General features: G+C 38.6%; 1 protein-coding gene across 5 annotated transcripts in view; it reads left to right on the top strand.

Moving 5' to 3' along the window:
* Positions 1-21,760, top strand: part of AFF4 (ALF transcription elongation factor 4) — a 96,687-nt gene that overhangs the window by 68,881 nt on the left and 6,046 nt on the right. For all 5 annotated transcript variants that reach the window (XM_047834457.1, XM_047834536.1, XM_047834670.1 and 2 more), the window contains 13 exons: positions 433-487; positions 930-967; positions 1,607-1,769; positions 2,379-3,296; positions 7,946-8,034; positions 8,635-8,875; positions 13,707-13,801; positions 14,229-14,292; positions 14,410-14,546; positions 14,798-14,869; positions 15,992-16,085; positions 16,913-16,956; positions 18,152-18,372. In XM_047834457.1, coding sequence (XP_047690413.1) covers positions 433-487; positions 930-967; positions 1,607-1,769; positions 2,379-3,296; positions 7,946-8,034; positions 8,635-8,875; positions 13,707-13,801; positions 14,229-14,292; positions 14,410-14,546; positions 14,798-14,869; positions 15,992-16,085; positions 16,913-16,956; positions 18,152-18,372 — 2,231 coding nt within the window. The remainder of the gene's footprint in view (positions 1-432; positions 488-929; positions 968-1,606; positions 1,770-2,378; positions 3,297-7,945; positions 8,035-8,634; positions 8,876-13,706; positions 13,802-14,228; positions 14,293-14,409; positions 14,547-14,797; positions 14,870-15,991; positions 16,086-16,912; positions 16,957-18,151; positions 18,373-21,760) is intronic.

The following is a 21,760-nucleotide window of genomic DNA, read 5'->3' as shown; positions in this document are numbered from 1 at the left end:
AGAGAATTGGTGATATTTTCATTTTATCTTCCTTCTTTTTAGGAGTTATATCTCTCTAGTGGACTGTTGAGTATGAGTATGGTAATTTGATTTAATATGAATGAGTGTGTGTGTGTGTAATTAGAGAAAAATAGAGAAAACAAGTAGAGAGAGGTTGTAGAATGTGGTTTATTTAATTAGAAAAGAAGGATATGCATTTTACTTATGGAAAAGTGAGAGCTTGTGAAAATGTTAAATTCCTGCTTTTCTCACTTTGTACTCTGGATGTGAACCAAAACAGAGTAAAATTTACTGGCTCTTTTCTTTGTTTTTTAATTAAATCTTTGGCTACCACAGTGATTATTTCTAGAATGATTAGTAAATATTTAATACTCTGGTGTGCCATGATAAACTGTTACAAAAATACTAATTCTTTCTGCATTTTCCCTTTAGTATGTTAAAAGATGACTTAAAACTAAGCAGCAGTGAAGACAGCGATGGGGAGCAGGTATGTCTACTGCTTTATGAGTTTGCCAGTTTCATACACTGTGTGTTTTCATTGTATTTTATAAGAATTATGGTTGAATGATATATTTATGAGCCATTTATTTAAAAGAAGTTCCTTACTGCTTTCTGACAGTGTAATGTTCTTTTTCTGCTCTGTCTTTAAATCTCCATTTTTTTTAATTGGCTCTTCTTTAATAGTTATGGTGGATCAGAACTTACTCATGAAGCATAAGATTGTTGACAAGAACTATTAACAAATCTTTTCATCTTAGCCTGATAATTAGTTATTCTTTAGGTAAAAACATTATGTCCTAAATGTTAGGTAAACATTGATGCATACATTAGAGCTGCTAGTGTTCCTGTTAAGAGTTCAAATATTGTTCACATTAAGCAGATAGAGTGTTGTTTATTCATTCACAGATTTCCTCTCGTTTTACTTTTAGGATTGTGATAAGACAATGCCAAGGAGTACACCAGGAAGGTATGCATCCTTTTATTTTGTTTTATTTGTAGAGGTGGGAATTACCTGATAGAATTGTAGTGTTATAATAATTGACCTTACATCGGCACCTGGGTGGCTCAGCCAGGTAAGCGACTGACTTTGGCTCAGGTCATGAGCTCGGCTCACAGTTCATGAGTTGGAACCCCGTGTCCAGCTCTGTGCTGACAGCTCAGAGCCTGGAGCCTGCTTCAGATTCTGTCTCCCTCTCTCTCTGACCCTTCCCTGCTCATGCTCTCCCTCTCTGTCTCTCTCAAAAATAAATAAACATTAAAAAAAAATTGACCTTACACAGTAAATATTACTGTGGTGGTGATTGTACAATCGTATAAATTAACTAAATATCATCAGATTGTAAACTTAACATGAATGAATTCTGTGGTATGTAAATCATACCTCAAGAAAACCGTTTCTAAAAGGTAAGTACCAGTGGCTGAGCAGCATATTAGAAACTTTTTATGAAGTATTTATTTCATTTATAAATAAAGTTCTGGATTCATAGAATTGTAACAGTATAACAGTAAACATTTTATAAAGTTGGTTTTCAGATTTGGATGTTTTCCTGTTGTCATTGTGGAAAAAAACCCTAACTTTCTCATTTATATGTTTTCTTTCTTTTAGTAACTCTGAACCTTCACACCATAATAGTGAAGGAGCAGATAACTCCAGGGATGATTCTAGCAGCCACAGTGGATCTGAAAGCAGCTCTGGATCTGACTCTGAGAGTGAAAGTAGTTCCAGTGACAGTGAGGCAAACGAGCCATCCCAGAGTGCATCTCCTGAGGTGAGAGGGAGACAGGGGTACCACCTTCCATGGGTCTCTCATGGCCTCTGTTGATGGCCATTTAAGACTTGATTCAAATCTAGGTGGCTAGATTTGGCCACTGGGTGGCTCAGTCATTAAGGATTTGACTTTAGGTCACATTATGATCTCAGGGTTTCTCAGTTCAAGTCCTGTATCAGGTGAGCTCCAGCCCTACTTCGAGTGAGCCCAACCTCTCCCTCCCCCCCCCCCCCCCCCGCCCCCTGTCTCTCAGCCCCTTGCTCACTTGTGCCCTCTGTCTTTCAAAAAAAAAAAAAAAAGAGATATAAAAAGTGAAGGAAAGAAGGTTAAGAAATTGAACTGTGTATCTTGGAGGAACCTTCGATACTTCAGTGTCCTTGTTACTTGAATAAATGTTTGGTCTAGATTAGGAATTTTATCTTTGAAGTTGGATTCCTGACAGGAATCTTTAATGTTTAAAGGCCATTTGTAACATTAAGCTTATCTCCTCATTCAAGTGATGAGAGCTCTGATAGTCAATATTCAGCCCTTTGCTTTAGTTCAATCAAAAGTATGAAAAACAGATGGCTCTGTGCTCTTAGACATTGTATTTTTGTTTCTGTTTTTCAGCCTGAACCACCACCAACAAACAAATGGCAACTTGATAATTGGTTGAATAAAGTGAACCCACATAAAGTGTCACCAGCTTCTTCTGTGGACAGTAACATCCCCTCATCTCAAGGCTATAAAAAGGAAGGCCGAGAACAGGGCACCGGGAATAGCTACACTGATCCAGGGGGGCCTAAAGAAACAAGTTCTGCTACTCCTGGACGAGACTCCAAGACTGTCCAAAAGGGATCAGAAAGTGGGCGCGGGAGGCAGAAGTCCCCTGCACAGAGTGACAGTACAACACAGAGGAGAACTGTAGGCAAAAAACAACCCAAAAAGGCTGAGAAGGCAGCTGCTGAAGAGCCCCGGGGAGGCCTGAAGATAGAAAGTGAAACCCCTGTAGACATGGCTACCAGCATGCCTTCCAGCAGACACAAAGCAGCCACCAAAGGCTCAAGGAAACCCAATATAAAAAAGGAGTCCAAATCTTCCCCTCGACCTTCTGCAGAAAAAAAGAAATACAAGTCAACGAGTAAATCTTCCCAGAAATCAAGGGAAATCATAGAAACAGATACCTCATCCTCAGATTCGGATGAAAGCGAGAGCCTTCCTCCTTCCTCACAAACTCCTAAGTACCCTGAGAGTAACAGGACTCCCGTGAAACCCTCCTCAGTGGAGGAAGAAGATAGCTTTTTTCGGCAACGAATGTTCTCTCCTATGGAAGAGAAGGAACTTCTTTCACCCCTCAGTGAGCCTGATGACAGGTATCCACTTATTGTGAAGATTGACCTGAATCTCTTGACCAGAATACCAGGAAAGCCTTACAAAGAAACAGAGCCACCCAAGGGGGAAAAGAAAAATGTGCCAGAAAAGCACACAAGAGAGGCTCAGAAACAAGCCTCAGAAAAAGTTTCCAACAAAGGCAAGAGGAAACATAAGGTTTGTAAAGGGTTTTTGTTGTTGTTTTGTTTTTAAACATCAGACCCTGAAATGCAGTGGAAATCTCGGTAAGCCAGAAAATACCTAGTTGAGTTATAGCTGTGAGAGAAAATAGAGGGGAAGCCCAAGACCCAAGTGAAGCTACAGACAGAACAGTCCTTCAGGACCACTGTGCCTCTGCCTGGCTCCTTTAATGAAGCAGGATAGTTTCTGATCAAGTAAGAAATGAGCCAGTGCTTCTGTTCAGAGTATGTACTGGCCAGCGTATAGATGAGAGTGAAGCAGGGGTTGCAAACAGGCCTTCACAACATTGTTAAAATTTTCATTTTAAATGTCTTTAGTTGGGATATATATTTTCCAGGTTGTCACGTTCTCTTTAAAAAAACATTTTTTTTAAATGTTTATGTATATTTGAGAGAGAAAGAGAGCAGGGGAGGGGTAGAGAGAGAGGGAGACACAGAATCTGAAGCAGGCTCCCGGCTCTGAGCTGTCCACACAGAGCCCGAAGCAGAGCCCAAACTCCCAAACCACGAGATCATGACTTGAGCAGAAGTTGGACGCTTAACCAACTGAGCCACCCAGGTGCCCCCAAGCTGTCACATTCTGTAACACTCTCTTCTATCTTAGACCCAGACCAAGTCACACTCTTTAAATTACTAATTCCAGATAAAAAATGGGCTCATCAATTTTGGACAAATTCTTTTTTTTTTTTTTTTTGGGGGGGGGGGGACAGAGAGAGACAGAGCATGAACGGGGGAGGGGCAGAGAGAGAGGGAGACATAGAATCGGAAACAGGCTCCAGGCTCTGAGCTATCAGCCCAGAGCCTGACGCAGGGCTTGAACTCCCGGACCGCGAGATCGTGACCTGGCTGAAGTCGGGTGCTTAACCGACCACGCCACCCAGGCGCCCCAGTTTTGGACAAATTCTTAAGAATTTCACCAATCCTTTGTACATACCTGTGCCCCAGCTTTTTTTTTCCTTTTTGACCACCCATGTCTGCAGGTTTAAAACTAAGCACATCTGCTGGCACATGGCCAACTCTTGTCCTTAAAGTCTTTTGTGATAATTTGGATTTAGAGATGATGCTGAGTATATAATGTCAGCCTTTTTAAACTGAGGAAATGTGAAAACTCACAGATGTCTTTGATTTGAGGATAATGACATGTAATGAAAAGAGCTGAACAACTTATGAGTATAGACAGATTCTTTGGGGAAAAAACCAGCTTGATCTTTCAGGTCTAGTGAGACATTTTTAGAGGAAAGAAAATCTTAATGATTTATATTAAAAAAATTTCTTTTGAATGTTTATTTATTTTTGAGAGAGAGAGGGAGGGAGGGACAGAGAGAGAGGGAGACACAGTATTGGAAGTAGGTTCCAGGCTCTCAGCTGTCAGCACAGAGCCCCACACGGGGCTGGAGCCCACAAACAGTGAGATCATGACCTGAGCCAAAGTCAGACGCTCAACTGACTGAGCCACCCAGGCTCAGGTAGAGCCACCCAGTCTACCAGGTAGACTCAGAGCAAAACCCCAATCCCAGTTGACCGTGGCAATCTCACATCAGAGGATAGAAAGAATAAAGCATTTTTTAAAATGAGTGAACTGGAGGTTTTTCCTCTGTTTTTTTTTCTTAAAACCACAGTACAGAAGTGCAGATGATGATACATATTTGGACAAACTAGAATAATACCCTTTTTTTTAATCTTCAAAAATATATGATTTATAAAAATATGAATTTCTAGAAAAATTAAGCTTACTATTTTCAGTGCTATAGCTAATGAGTTTCCATTATTGTAGTATAGGGAAGCTTTTTAGACCAGTAAGTTTAGGGCTGCTGCCCCTGTAGAGCTGCAACCTCAGATTGCTGGACTTGGGATTTAATTCATAGAATTACATGAAATAAGAGCTTATAAATAAATGATGGACTCTGCTCTTTAGAAGACTAAGGTGCTTCTTATGGAACTAAAAAATGGTCCTTTTATGCTTAAAAAGTATTACATGTTATGAGATTTGATATAATACAGAGATAGAATATGTAATGTCCTTTTTACTCTTGTTTAAAATTCTACAATATATAACTTACAACAAAATCCCCTTCTTCTAAAAGAAATTCTCCATACTCCTCCCCTTCCCCACATCTCATTGGCATGTTATATTCCTCCCAAGTTTTGGTTTTTTGGTTGTTTTTTTTTTTAAGAGAGCAGGGGAGGGGCAGAGAGAGGGGGAGAGCATCTTAAGCAGGCTTCATGCTCAGCACATAGCCCGACACGAGGCTCAATCTCATGACCCTGAGATCATAACCTGAGCTGAAGTCAGAAGTCAGATGCTGACTGAGCCACCTGGGAGCCCCCCAAGTTTTTTTATATCGATACCTGTAAGTCAGATTTTGATTTTATAAAATCAGAATCAAGTTAGGAAACTTAGTAATGGTTTTTTGAGTGTCCTGACTTTGGTAAAATTGTCAGGGGTAGTTTCTGAAGATAAATCAGATGGTACTGAGAGGAGTCCCAGCTAAGAGTAATGATGGATTTAGATTATTTTTCTCATGTTTTTTTGTTTTGTTTTTTTTTAATTTTTGTTTTTAACGTTTATTTATTTTTGAGACAGAGAGAGACAGAGCATGAACAGGGGAGGATCAGAGAGGGAGACACAGAATCTGAAACAGGCTCCAGGCTCTGAGCTGTCAGCACGGAGCCCGACATGGGGCTCGAACTCACGGACTGCGAGATCATGACCCGAGCGGAAGTCGGCCGCTCAACCGACTGAGCCACCCAGGCGCTCCTGTTTTGTTTTGTTTTTAATGTTTATTTATTTTTGACAGAGAGAGACACAGTGCAAGCATGGCAGGGGCAGAGAGAGGGAGACACAGAATGCGAAGCAGGCTCCAGGCTCTTGAGCTGTCAACACAGAGCCCCATGCGGGGCTTGAACTCCTAGGCTGTGAGATCATGATCTGGGCTGAAGCTGACCGCTCAACCGACTGACCCACCCAGATGCCCCTGGTTTTGTCTTGTTTTTAATGTTCATTTATTTTTGAGAGATAGCATGTGTGCGAGCAGGGGAGGAGGGGCAGAGAGAGAGAGAGACAGAGGATACGAAGCAGGCTCCACACTGACAACAGAGAGCCACACGTTGGGGCTCAAACTCATAAACAAGAGATCATGACCCAAGGCAAAGTTGGACACTTAACCAACTGAACCACCCAGGCGCCCCCTCGTGTTTTTATGTGTCCACTTTCAATCTTTTGTGTAAGGGAACAGATTTCTTTGTTAGAGTAGAATGTTTGCAATCTTGGGCCCTGATACTTGAAGCAGTAAGAAAATTTACAATCACTCAGGAAAGTAGCTTTGGTAATTATAGATAGGCTAATAGCTTTAGTTTTAGCAAAAAGAGTCTTTCAAAATCATCAGGTTTGGCTATAATAAAAAATATGGATAGTAGCAAGTATTGGCAGAGATGTGGAAGAGTTAGAATTTTACATGGTGCTGGTGGGAATATAAAATGATGTGTAGCCACTTTGGAACACAGTTTCAGCAGTTCCTCAAAAAGTTAAAGGTAGTGTTACTTAATTTTTTTTAATTTTAATTTTTTAATGTTTATTTATTTTTGAGAGAGAGAGACAGAGTGCAAGCAGAATAGGAGAGGGGAGAGAGAGAGAGAGAGAGAGAGAGAGATACAGAATCTGAAGCAGACTCCAGGCTCTGAACTGTCAGTACAGAGCCCGACGCGGGGCTTGAACTCACGAAATGTGAGATCATGACCCAAGCCGAAGTCGGATACTTAATCGGCTGAGCCACCCAGGCACCCCAGTGTTACTTTATGACCCAAAAATTCCAATCCATTCCACTTAAGTATATACCCAAGAGAAAAGAAAACATGTCTACCCCCAAATTTATACTTGAATGTTCACAGGAGTATTGTTTGTATTAGCCAAGAAGTGGAGACAACTCAAATGGCCATTAAGTGATGAATGGGTAGATAAAATGTGGTATATGCATACAATGGAGTATATTCAGGTATGAAAACAAATGAAGTGCTGATACATGCTAAAGCATGGATGAACTTTAAAAATATACTAAGTGACAGGAGGCAGACACAAAAGACCACATATATGATTCCATTTATATAAAATGTCTAGAATAGGCAAATCTATAGAGATGAAATACATAGATCAGCGATTATTAGAGTCTGGGAGTGAAGGGAATGGGGGGAATGCCTGCTATAGGGTAGAGGGGTCTTTGAGATGTTAAAAATGTTCTAGAATTATTTGTGGTAAGATTGTACACTTCTGTGAATATACTAAAAGTCATTGAATTGTGTACTTTTAAAGAGTGGATTTTATTGTATGTGAGTTATATCTCAATTATAATTTCATTCTTCCTGCAAAATCATTAGGATAAAAAGATGTCATCTCAAGACTCTATAGGAAATGTATTTCAGTATTTGGGCTCTGTTTATGTAAATAGGAGACTTCTCCACCTTGAAACTCAGTTTATTTAGCATGGCTTACATGAATTTTTTCACTTCTTATTTCTTTTCTTTTTGAAACTTACCAGGGATGAACTATTTGAGGGTGACTTGTGCTGGGAACTGAAATTAGGTGAATAAAAATCAAATGTAGTAGTTGCTTTTTTCCTATTTTTCATCCAGAATGAAGATGATAACCGAGCCAATGACAGCAAGAAACCCAAAACAGAGGACAAGAATTCAGCAGGTCACAAGCCATCCAGCAACAGAGAGTATGTCCCCCAAACATGTTACATGTGTGTTAATATGTGTATGTCATTTGCTGTTGTGTACTTCCTGATGTGCTCTTAGAATGTTCCTTTTATGTCCTATCCATGCATATGTATACATATACCAGCTAGTGGGAGATTTTATTTTTAGCTAATTGGGTCAGAAAGTTTTTAAGATTCAGTCTGTTCTTCTTTCTTTAGTGGAGTAGGGTTGAATATAGGCTAAGAATTAAACTAAAGTGTTAACCACTTTCTGGCTAAATGACAAGCTTAACTGTAACTTGCAAGAGACCAATTTCTAACTTAGGAACTTATTAATATCTTCATCGTTCATCTTCTCATTTATGTAATCAGTATTTATTGAATACTTGCTGTGTGGCAGGCCAAGATTTAAGGTCTGGGTGTACAACCAGAGGGTGGAAAACACATGAGATGGCCTGTCCTCATGAAATGTACACTTTTATTTTGTTTTATAGAAATCATGTGTTTTAATTAACTCAGGGAAAAATAAATTTGTCTTGAAAGCAGACAGAGAGAAATAGAAAAAAATCCATCATAGCTACATGACTGTGGAGAAATAAGGGCATTTGTTTGGTTTGGCAGGTCAACTAAGCAAAATGCTGCAAAAGAAAAGGATTTGTTGCCTTCTCCTGCTGGACCCGTTCCTTCAAAAGATCCAAAAACAGAGCATGGCTCTCGGAAGAGGACTATTAGTCAGTCATCTTCTTTAAAGTCAAGTAATAACAGCAACAAGGAGAATAGTGGCAGCAGCAAAAACAGTTCCTCCACATCAAAGCAGAAGAAGACTGAAGGGAAGACTTCCAGTAGCTCTAAGGAGGTCAAGGTAAGCCACTAGAGGCCTGAGCCTTTTGAAAACCAATCCCATTGCCATAGGAATTCTCCAAGGTGACATTGTACTTTGAAAATCTTGTAAATCTCTCCTTAAACTTATAGGCCTATGTGTTTTCATCTCAAAATGTCATAATCTTGATAATGAACGTATGCAGTGATCTCAGACCATGAAAGCAATAAGTCACCTGCCAACATGCATATTAATTAAGACAAACGCTTAATTGGAAAAGTTGGTTTTGGAAGAAAGTAGCTGATTATGATCCAATTATAAATCACTCCATTAGCTATGATCGATTGTGTATAGTTTGGAATTGGCTTTGGATTTTTTAGAATTAGATTTTACAAGCAAGTTATATTACATAAAGTGATAAGGCAACTAATTTGGCTTTGATTCATGAAGGAAATTCTTCAGGTAAATTAGCATTGGAACTATTCCTAGAGCATGATCATAACATAGTGCTTTTTTTTTTTTTTTTTTTAAGTTTATTTTGAGAGAGAGTAAGTGCAAGTGAGGGAGGTGCAAAGAGAGAATCCCAAAGAGGCTCTGCACTGACAGTGGGGGCCCAGACCCACGAACCATGAGATCTTGACCTGAGCAGAGTCAGATGCTTAACCGACTGAGCCACCCAGGTGCCCAATAGGGGAATATTCTTAATGTTTATGGATGGAGAATTGGATCATAGAAGCTTTCTCAAGGCTATACCTTATTAGAATCTTACCCTCAGTTTTTTTACAAGGTTATTTGCATTACTTTCTGAACTGTTTTGATTGGGAGCAAACTCTGACAAAATTAAGAAAATACCTTGATTTTTTTTCTTAATGTTTATTTATTCTTGAGAGAGAGAGAAACAGAGTGTGAGCAGGGGAGGGGCAGAGAGAGTGGAAGACACAGAATCCAAAGCAGACTCCAGGCTCTGAGCTATCAGCACAGAGCCCGATGCAGGGCTCAAACTCACGAACTGCGAGATCATGACCTGAGCTGAAGTAGGATGCTCAACCGACTAAGCCACCCAGGTGCCCCCAAATACGTAGATTTTTAAGAATATAGTTCACTGGATTGTTGTTTGTGACTTGAGTAGGCAAAGGTTTGAGAGTTGAAAAAATTGCATTAAAAGTAGTTACTCGTGCTTATTAAATGTAGTAGTTAAGTCTTTGAAATTGAGGTAATTTTAATTGTGAACAACATCTGAAATTGAGATATACAGAAGGCTTTTTCTGCAGTTGGACACCCTTCTGTAATGGTTTAGAGTATAAGTCCTAGTGTCCTTAAGGGACCTGACTGTCCTCTTGACCTCCTTCACCGTCCCACTTCTCTGTCAACTTGCTGACTGGCTCTTTTTCTATTTTCCATCCTTTAGCTGTAGGATTTGAGGTCTGTATGCTTATTTCTTGAAACCTCTTACCTCTCTCTTTTTAAATTACTCTTTAAGTGAGCTCACCCACTCATATGGCTTTTGTGATCTCATAGGTAAAAATTCTTATGTCTTCTTTGTTGGTTTGTCAGGTCCTTGAAAGCAGGGATTTGTATCTTATTTTGTGTTTTCTCCATTGTTTAACTTACTGGGTAATCAGGAAATATTTGTTGGATCAAGTGTAGTTATTTGGTATTCTGTTGTTGGTAACAAAATATAAAATATAGGCCCTGACCACTTTGATTCCAACACCTTAGGGCATTTTTAACAGTTATTAAAATCGTTAATGTTAGTCTTGGCAATTTCCAATTTAGGCAATTATATATGGGTTTATTAAAGAACACTCTATAGGCACATCTGGAGGACTCACTCGGTTAAGCTTCTGACTTCAGCTCAGGTGATGATCTCATGGTTCGTGGGTTCAAGCCCCGCATCGGGCTCTGTGCTGACAACTCATAGCCTGGAGCCTGCTTTGGATTCTGTGTCTCCCTCTCTCTATGCCCTTCCTCTGTCTGTGCTCTCTTTCAATCTCAAAAATAAATAAACATTAAAAAAAATTTTTTTAATGAAAAGAATCTGTAATTTAGTTAGAAAATGTACTTTTTCTTGTTATCACTTTAAGAATAGATAATATGGAAAAACAAAATTACATATAATTTTTGTGTTTCTACATATTTGCTCCTGTTATCAAATATTTGAAATATGTTGGCATAAAGTTGTTGATTACAACCTCTTATGCTTTTGGTATTTGTAACATCTCTTGTATTTCTCTTTTGTTCTTGATATTAGTTCTCTATGCCATTTCTTTTTTTTTTCCCCCTTGATTAGTGTCATCAGAGGCTTATTAGTTTTACTTGTCTTTTCAAAAAAGAGCCTTTGTTTTTGTTGATTCTCTGTGGTTTACTTTTTATTTCTATTTTGTTAATTTTTAGTCTATGATTTCCTTTCTTTTTGTTTTGCTGTTCTGTTTACTGAGGGTTTTTTTTTTTTTTTTTGAGTTTATTTATTTTGAGAGAGAGAGCACAAGCAGAGGAGCAGAGAGAGAGGGAAAGAGAGAATCCCAAGCAGGCCCTCCTCCCCCTGTCAGCTCGGAGCCCAATGCTGGGCTCGAACTCATGAACCGTGAGATCAAGACCTGAGCCGAAACCAAGAGTTAGATGCTTTATTGACTGAGCTACCCAGGCTCCCTCTGTTTACTTTTTTTTTTTTTAATATTTATTTTTGAGAGAGAGAGACACACAGACAGAGTATGTGTGGGGGAGGGGCAGAGAGAGAGGGAGACACAGAATCTGAAGCAGGCTCCAGGCTCTGAGCTGTCAGCACAGAGCCTGACATGGGGCTTGAACTCACGGACTGTGAGATCATGACCTGAGCCAAAATCAGACGCTTAACCAACTGAGCCACTCAGGTGCCCCTCTGTTCACTGACTTTTAAAGATGGAAACTTAGCTCATTAATTTTTAAATTAAGTTTAAGTCTTTTTTCTTTCTCTGACATAAGCAGTTAAGCTATATATTTTCCTTTAACTACTGTATATGTGCATCCTAGAAGATATGGAATGATTTTATAACTCAGTTTAAAATTTTTTCTAATTTCCAGTGTGATTTCATCTTTGACACTAGAGTTCTTTAAAAGTGGATTAATCAATGTCCAAACATATGGAGATTTGCTGGTTATCATCTGGTTAGTGTTGCTACATTAATTGCATTGGGGCTGGAAAATTGTCTGCATGGTAGCAGTCTTTTGAAATTTGTTAAGATCTGCTTTATGAGAGGGATGCCCGGGAGCTCAGTTGGCTAAACGTCTGACTTCAGCTTAATTCATGATCTCAAAGTTCGTGAGTTTGAGCCCTGTTTCAGGCTCTCTGCTGTTAGGGTGGAGCCTGCTTCAGATCTTTCTCCCTCTCTCTCTGCCCCTGTCCTACTCGTGCACTTGCTCTCTTTCAAAAATGTAAACATTAAAAAAAAAAGATTTGCTTTATGAGAGTATAGTATATGGTAGATTTTTGTACTGTTCTGTATTTACTAGAAAAGAATGTCTATTCTGCATATATTGTGGACAAGGAATCTATGTAATTCACATTGATTAATCCTGTTTTCAGAACTTCTTTATGTTGATATTTTGGTCATTTTGTCCTCTTGTTCCTTTTTCCACAAACTTATAAGATTTGTTTATTTCTTCTAGTTCTGCCAGGTTTTTTTTGAGTTGAGATACATAATCATATATCATCATCACCATAATGATTATTTTAATTCTTTGAGGTGCATGCTGTATTGGGTAGAACTCAAAAGCTATTATCATTTAAGAAAAAAGAAATGGTTAGGTTACATGGTTCATTTTCAGTAGATTTTTAAGCACAAGCGGTAAAATTATATATTAATTGGGTTTACTAATGTTGGAACATTCATCCATTTGTAGGATAAATTCTATTTATTTATCTACTTATCTATCTACTTATTAACTTATTATGTTTTATTATGGAAAAATGTGTATAGGGAAGTAGTTGGGAAGACAGGATCAAAGGCCCCGCATAAAGGGCTATATTGATAGAGGGTAGAATAAAGTTAAGAAGCCTAGACTTGTAAAATGGGACTGCTTCAGGGGCGCCTGGTGGCTCAGTCATTTAAGCATCTTACTCTTGATTTCGGCTCAGTTCATGATCTCAGGGTCATGAGTTCGAGCCCTGCGTGGGCTCTGCACTGACAGTACAGAGATCCTGCTTGGGATTCTCTGTCTCCCCCTCTCTCTGCCCCTCCCCTGCTCACGCACACCACTCTGTCTCTCCCTCTCCCTCTCTCTCAAAATATAACTAAAATAAACATAAAAAAAGACTCTGAAAAATAAATAAAATAAAATGTGACAGATCTGGATTCCGGGAATGCCACTTAAAAGCTGTTTGAACTTGGGTGAGTTACCCTCCTTGACACTGCTTTTTATTCTGTCCCAGTAGCAATACACATTCCATAAGGTTGTTGAAATCTTAATGACTGGCCTAAGTACTTAGTGCCTGGTAAGTAGTAAGCACATAGTAAATGTTAGATGATATATTATCGCTGTTTTCAGTGACCAGTAATTATCAGTAAATTTTGTCTTAAGCACTACTACTATTTTGATAGTAGGTTTGTGTCTTCCTTATGTTTCAACAAGTGTCTAGTTCAGTCATTGCCTGATAATAGTAGACTTTGCTATTAGAATGAATGTTTTTGTTTATATAAAGTGGACCCATTCTGTTAAAAAGGACTTTTACATTGTGAAATTGTAAATGATTATAACAAAGAAATTAATTACTGACAGCAGTGGAATTTTTTGTACTTTTTACTAGTGGCTCAAGAAATACTTCCAGTTTAACTTTAATCACCTCAGAATTTTCAACATACGTATTTTTTCAACATTATATATTTTTTTTGGTTAGGAAAAGGCTCCAAATAGCTCTTCTAACTGTCCTTCCTCTACACCAACTCCTGATGCCTCTAAGCCTCGGAGAACGAAGCTTGCCTTTGACGACAGGTGAGATAAATGTTTCTTATGCTTTGGAGAAATCATTCCAGTCAGCGTGTAAGAAACTTGTTTAAAATCCTATCAGTGACCAGAAGAATTCATACTTGTGTTGTAATCCACAGAACATTTAGATTTTGATTCGAAAGGCATCTGTTCATTCTGAATCTTTCAAACAACTTGGGTAAATTAGTATCTAATACTAGGGAGCTTGATTTCTGTTTCCCTAAGTAGAAAATCTGCCATGAGTTGGCCGAAACGATTCATGCTCCTAACCCAAGAAAAGCATTTGTCAGAAAAACCTGAATTGGATGTTTAGTAGTAGGTCATGTTCTTTACTTGGGGACATGAAAACTGAGGAATGCTAGAGACTAAAATGGAAAGTATTATCTTACAAAAATATTTACTGTTTCATTTACTGTAAAAATTTACATTGCAGAAATTATTCAGCAGACCATTATTTACAAGAAGCAAAAAAGCTGAAGCACAATGCAGATGCATTGGTATGTAAACATTCTCACATTTATTTAAGTTAATCAAATTAATTTAAATCTTCATTTGTGGTTTGCTCTCATAGTACATCAGTGTATTTCTCATTACCTTTATTCTCCTTTCTTCAGTCTGATAGGTTTGAGAAAGCTGTATACTATCTTGATGCTGTGGTATCTTTCATTGAATGTGGGAATGCATTAGAGAAAAATGCTCAGGAATCCAAATCCCCATTCCCTATGTATTCAGAGACAGTGGAGCTCATCAAGTAAGTGGGAAAATTTGCTGCCACGTCATTGGCAATAGTATTTCTTTGGTTCATCTTGGAAGGGGCTGATGTAGCTGTATACAGTAAAGCTAAAGAGGATGCTTAATCCTTTATTGTTCTTGGATAAAGAGAATTAGATACTTCAGGGGGTATTTTTGCCTTTATTGAAGTTGGGTTCTAATGTTCTGAGGACCAAGGAAGTCATTAGATAAATGACTTTTGTGTCATTTGTTTGTTGTTTTAACTCACAGGTACACTATGAAGCTAAAGAATTACTTGGCACCTGATGCTACAGCTGCAGATAAAAGGCTTACAGTACTTTGGTAGGTGTTGGGTTCCAGCCTCTGCTAGATGACAGGCAGTTCCAGAGCAAATTATGCTGTTATGCCCTTCGGAAAGTTATCCTTGAATCGACCTTTTGTAACCCACTCATAAATCTCAATGGGTAAAGTAGAAAATAACTCAAAATCCCTACAGAAAGATTTAACTTGTTGTCAGTCTCTGATCCATTGCCTTCCTGGCAAATCCTTGGTAGAGTAGAACTCTCCTTGTCTCACATCGTCCCTTTTCCAGGCGCTTCTTTTGGTATCCTCTCTTGTTACTCAACATATCATATACCTTTCCTTAGGGAGCAAATGTTTAGCTTGCTCAGAATAAAGAATGTGGCTTGTTGGCTTGCTCCCAGGGAGATATTACCAATTTGTTTGTTAAAAGCATTTACTTTACCTGGCACTGGGCTTAATAGCTAGGAATGTAGTGTGGATAAAGTGGCACAGTCTTCTTTGTCATGGAGTCTGGTGCCTAGTGTCAGGAGACGGAAATTAAATAATCACACAAGTATATGAATTCAGTACTTGGAAAGAAAAGTATATATAAGAGAATAGGGTGTAGGGACACGTTATCTTCAGGTAGAGGGGACATGTGCAAGAGGTGTGTGGTGGAAGGAAACAGGAAACTATCAAGGAACTAAAAAGACCAGTGAGAAGTGAAAGTGACTAGAGCGGTAGGCATTGGTGACCGTGCAGGGCTTTGGTCAGCCATAGTAAGGCTTACCTGCATTGCAGCAGAATTGTACTATGCATAGTGGAGTTCCCTGGTTTTTGTTGTTTAGTATGAGATATTTATAATTTGATCTAGAGATTCTGCTCCTCAGTGATTTTTTTAATGCATGTGTTGCAATGACATGTTGGTGTCTCATGGGTGAGGTTTTGATTTTTGAATGTCAGCAAACAGGAGACTAGTCCTCAGTCTCTTCCCCTCCTTGAGGTGTGTACCATAAAGAGCGCATCTTCCAGTTTTGCTTCAGGGTTAGTGTCGTTGACACTTATGCCATGGTCTGTTCACATTAGCCAGTCCTGCGCTCTTGCACGATACAAAAGTTGTCTGTGCAGATATAGCCAGAGTCTGCTGTGCTGGTAAATAAGCTGCCCTTTTCCATTGGCCAGCCTGCGATGCCAGTCTTTGCTGTACCTGAGGCTGTTCAAACTGAAGAAGGAAAATGCTCTGAAGTACTCAAAGACACTGACAGAGCACCTGAAGGTAAGTGTGAAAAAGAGGATGGTCCATGTTCTAGGACACAAAATTTGTAAAGTCTCCTATCCCAACCCCAAAAGTGCCTTCATGTCTTGCCTGCCACAGCAAGGGTAGAGCTACTTACTGTCGGTGAACTTTCAAATAGGTTTGAGATTTCTTAAAAAGTTTTTAAATCTACATATATCTGATTGTAGAACCTATGTAGCCATATGCAATAGCACTTACTAATAGTTCAGGGGATGTAGCCTCTTTTTATAATGAAACCTAATTTATACATTGCAAATGGTATTCTGTTTTACTGCCACCCTTCCTTACACTGTTACATTTGTTTCCTAAACTGTCTATGTTTTTTCCTGCCAGCACCACATAAATCTTCTTAAAATCCTGCCCTGGTTCTGAGTTGGAACCCTTCAGTAGCTTACTGTTGCTTGCAAGGTCAGGTCCAAGCTTTTTACCCTGACCTCAAAGTCATCGAGGTCTCTTTCTCATTCCTTATCTAAACCTCTGCTCCAGAGAAACTGTGGGTTACATCCATTCACTTTCATGCAGCCTTTGCATATAGTATGACTACCCCTCTTCTCTGAGTATTCTCTCTAAGTCTTTCAGAACCCCCAGCTCTCACCTAAGTATTGTCTTTCTGTTGCACATTTACACACACATACATTCTCTCTCTTGCTCTTACATTTTAGGTTCTTAAATTTGTAAAGATTCTTAAGGTCAGTTCTGGCCCAGTGCTTTTGAATATCTGTAGTACTTCAGAAGTTGTGTGTGTGTGTGTGTGTGTGTGTGTGTGTGTGTGTGTTTTAATTAAATACATTTTATTTTTTCCACAGAATTCTTACAATAATTCTCAAGCACCATCACCTGGCTTGGGAAGGTAGGTAAATTTTATTCTATAAAGTATTTTTTGTGACACAGTTATTTATTTTTGTTTGTAAAAGTGGAATGGGTGGTAAGGTCTAATTTCCAAAAATGGAAAGATGACAATTCTTTAAAAATTACAACTATTTCTAATAAAGTATTTTTTAAAGTTTTCATTTTTCTGTTTATTTTTACTAAGTTGAAAATATGATAATGAGCATAATCTTAGAAAGAGTAGAGAAGGGGATATTTCACCTGGAGAAATCTTAGTTTTTTTAATAGCACCTCAGTCCTTCTCATAGTTTAATTTCCACACCTACTTGGGTTTTTATCACGATGGGATTATTGTGGCTTTTCCTCCCTTCCTGTGTCACCCCCACCAAAAGGAGACAAATTGCCATGAAAGCTTTTTTTGTGTGTAAGTTTACTTAGTTATTATTTTTATCTTAACTGACTTTCTGTCTTTGCCCTTGTGTATTTTCTTAATCAAATTTCTAGTGCTAAAAGTGAAGATAAAAATATTCTTAACAAATAGCTTCCCCCCCCCCCAACTTTTGTTTGATTTTCCTTTTTTTTTTAAAGGTCTTTGGCATTTCCACAAATTTTAGTACTGCTGAAATGTACCTGTCAGAGTTCAACATGTGTTTCCTGAGAAAGATTTAATTGACAGGAAGCTTGAAATAATTGCAGTTGATTGAGAAATCTGTACCTCTTTGTCAGCTTTGAATAACTTGTTTAAACTAGGAAAATGCCTGAAATGGAGTTCAAAATAAGATGTTCCTATCTACTACCACAATTTTCTTGTGTTAAATTGCAAATTCCACCCAACTTTCTATAAAACAACTAGAAAAGTACCTATTACGTGCCAGAATAGATGGAAAGTGTGTTGAGCTGGGAGTGAGGTGATCTAACTTCTAAGTCTTTGAAGTGCTACTAACAAGGTGTGTGAACTCCTCCCTTCTTTTCCGTCAAAAGGTGGGACTTATTATTTATTACATTTATTAAAACAAAGAGTCTAGATAGGATGATTCACCATGGGCTTTAGTGAGCTAAGTACTTACTTAGAAGGAATTGTACTTCTCTGGGAACTCTTCTAGTTTAAAAGAATCTTTAAATTTTAAAAGCTTTCATGGAAGAAGAGCCAGTAGAACATTGGTTTCATCACATTCACCATATTCATATGAATAAGTTTCCTGTTTCTCTGTGTGTAGCAAAGCTGTTGGGATGCCTTCCCCTGTTTCTCCAAAGCTGTCGCCAGGCAATTCAGGAAATTATTCTTCTGGGGCCAGTAGTGCTTCAGCAAGTGGTTCTTCGGTGACCATTCCACAGAGGATCCACCAGATGGCAGCGAGCTATGTTCAGGTTACGTCCAACTTCCTCTATGCCACCGAAATTTGGGACCAAGCCGAGCAGCTTTCCAAAGAGCAAAAAGGTAGGAAGGTCAATGGAGAGACTTTGAAGGTTGAAATTGTCAAAAAGGGCTTTTATGATCCAGTTAAATAAGTGTCTGATCCGCATTTAGTTTATTATGCAATCGAGAGTTGATGATAATGACCATTGCTTACCAATCATACTGCATGTACTGAATTTGGTGAAAAAATACCTTTCACTGTACTGGTGACACAGACTAAACTAAAAACAGTTTTTGGTCTAAGACAAATAGGCCTTTGTTTTGGCACATTAAGGACAGCGCCAGTTATAAAAGTAATAAAAATATATGCTGTTAGGATGGGTGACAGTAAGTTTGACTTAGGCGTAGGATTACATGCAGACATTTTGTACACAGGAGATAGTTAATATGTAAGAAAGCACATTTGGCAGCTCCTGGCTGGCCCAGTCACAGGAGCATGCGATTCTTGGTCTTAAGGGTCATGAGTTTGAGCCCTGTGTTGGGTGTAGATTTTACTAAAAGAAAAATAAATAAAACTTAAAAAAAAAAAACACATTCATACTGGATTTTTAGGTCTATTGAAAAACTTACATGATAAAAGAGACTATAAAATAAATTATTTTCTAGCATTATTCAGTTTTAGGTTATTTGAGACTTTGTACCTTATGTTTGTTATGTCCCAAACTAAGAACATTGAGAATTATAACATATTTAAAGGTCCTAAGGAAGAATCACCATATTGTACCCTGAAATTAATATAACAGTGTATGTTAACTATACTGGATTTTAAATTTAAGAAATAATAATAAAATACTAGGGAAAAGTACTATATAAACACCATAATATTTTCATAGCTTTTATTAGCAAATATGGCAAGTGTGGCAACTATTCAGGTAGATCCTTTGTAGACCAACACTCCCATCAGTCAGTCAAGTGTCTTTCTGTCACAGTGCATTTAAATATTTATTATATAAACAGGTAATCAGATGAAGATGAACGATTCCTATCCCTAAAGAGGGATAATGGGAAGAGAAAGGTAGAAGAGGAACCCCAGCATCAAACATGAAGTTGTGTTTTTTTGTTTTTTGTTTTTTTTTTTTAAATTTTTTTTTTTTTCAACGTTTATTTATTTTTGGGACAGAGAGAGACAGAGCATGAACGGGGGAGGGGCAGAGAGAGAGGGAGTCACAGAATCGGAAACAGGCTCCAGGCTCTGAGCCATCAGCCCAGAGCCCGACGCGGGGCTCGAACTCACGGACCGCGAGATCGTGACCTGGCTGAAGCCGGATGCTTAACCGACTGCGCCACCCAGGCGCCCCTGAAGTTGTGTTTTTTAAAATCCAATTTTTTCTTAAAATTTTAAATACTGTCAGTGTTGCTCAGGAAAGGTTACAAAGCCAAAATTCTTATTAAATCACTCCTGCTTTACTTTACATTTTTTCTCTCTGATAACAGTTTTCCAGCTTCATTTTTCCTTTTTTAAATCCTCTTCTTTCATTTTTACTTTTTTGCTTGGTACTTTTCAAATATTGACTAAAGGAAAGAGGATGATATAATGAACCCCTGTGCACCTTGCACTCAACTTCAGCTTTACCAATACAGTATTTTGCTAATCTTACTCCATCTCTTTCTGACTCCTGCTTTTCTTTGGCCCTAGAGTATTTTAAAGCAAACAACAGATATTATAACATTTCACCCCAACATACTTTGGTGTATGCATCCTTGAGTGATAAGGACTTTTCAAAAACATGATCACCGTGATCACTTTAACACAGTCACCAAAATTAATAGTACTTCCTTTCTGTCACCTAATACCTAGTCTACCATCCAGTTTCCCTTTTGTTGCAAATATGCGGGTTTTGGGGTTTTTTTTTTTAAATTTTTTTTTTTTTTTTCAACGTTTATTTATTTTTGGGACAGAGAGAGACAGAGCATGAACGGGGGAGGGGCAGAGAGAGAGGGAGACACAGAATCGGAAACAGGCTCCAGGCTCTGAGCCATCAGCCCAGAGCCCGACGCGGGGCTCGAACTCACGGACCGTGAGATCGTGACCTGGCTGAAGTCGGACGCCTAACCGACTGCGCCACCCAGGCGCCCCTGGGGTTTTTTTTTTTAAAGACAGCTCCGTTTGTTTCCAACAGAGTCCACACATCCATTGATCAGTCTCCCTCCTCTATTTTTTTGGTGTTTTTGGAGGTGGGGCACTCTGCCATTTATGTTGAAGACAAAATGACACATATTCTGGATTTGACTGATTCCTTCCTCATGGTATCATTTAGCTTGCTCCTCTGTCCCCCATATTTCCTTCATACTGATTAGTTACATCTTGAGACTTGACTAGATTCAAGTTCATTATTTTAGATAATACTTCATAGGTGGTGCTCTTGATTTCCTATTATAGCATATTACAGCATATTATGAGGCATGTAATTAATGGTTATCTCTTGTTTAGTGATATTAGGATTTGACCATTGATTGAATTCAGGTGGTTTTAGCCTCAGTTTGATGTAAGATTCCCTATTAAACTTTAACTTTTTTTTTTTTTAATTTTGCTTTAATGTTTGTTCATTTTTGAGAGACAGAGTGTGAGCGGGGGAAGGGCAAAGAGAAAGGGAGACACAGAAACCGAAGCAGGCTCCAGGCTCTCAGCTTTCAGCACAGAGCCCAGCACGGGGCTCACACTCACGAACCATGAGATCATGACTTGAGCTGAAGTTGGATGCTTAACCGACTGAGCCACCCAGGCGCCCCTCAAACTTTAACTTCTGTTTTAACATCCATTGATGGTTATTATCTATATCCATTATTCCATTAGGAAATAGGAATCTGTCTTCTGATATTCCTTCTGCATTTTTTAGGTGGCATTCTATAAAGAAGACCCTTTTTTCCTCACTGTTTGATTGTGTCTTGTGTTGAGTAGGGCCAAGTCTTCATCATGAGAACGACCCCATTTTCTCTGCACATATAAAAACTCTTTACCATCTGAGTCCTGCATCCTTCTCTGTCTTCTCCCAAAATTGCATCGGGATCAGATGTTAGGACACTTTCGTTCCGTCCTCCTCTGCACCCACCTCACATCCACATCAACCTGTATTTGTTCACATAGGAAGAATCCTTTCATTTCCATCCCTTACATTTTTAAACTATACTGTCTGAAACATGGGATTTAGTTTATCACTGTTGCATGGTATATGATTGCAGCAGAAAGTTTGGATACAGGCTGTCATAAATATCTAACCTCACAGGAGCTGTTACGGGGAAACATGCACAGAACATCGTCCTTTTTTGTACCACTTGCTTGTTACACAAAAACGGTAAACAGAGACTGTTTTGCGTACATCGTAGCACTAGCTCCCCATTTTAGTAGTGTATACTGCATACTAGCAATTGATAATTTCCATTAGTGGAATTCTGCTTTTATGTATAGCAC

Source organism: Prionailurus viverrinus, chromosome A1 (genome assembly GCF_022837055.1).
Source record: "Prionailurus viverrinus isolate Anna chromosome A1, UM_Priviv_1.0, whole genome shotgun sequence".
Lineage (NCBI taxonomy): Eukaryota > Metazoa > Chordata > Mammalia > Carnivora > Felidae > Prionailurus > Prionailurus viverrinus.
Note: the sequence above shows the minus strand (reverse complement) of the source record. Positions and strands in the feature narration are given on the sequence as shown.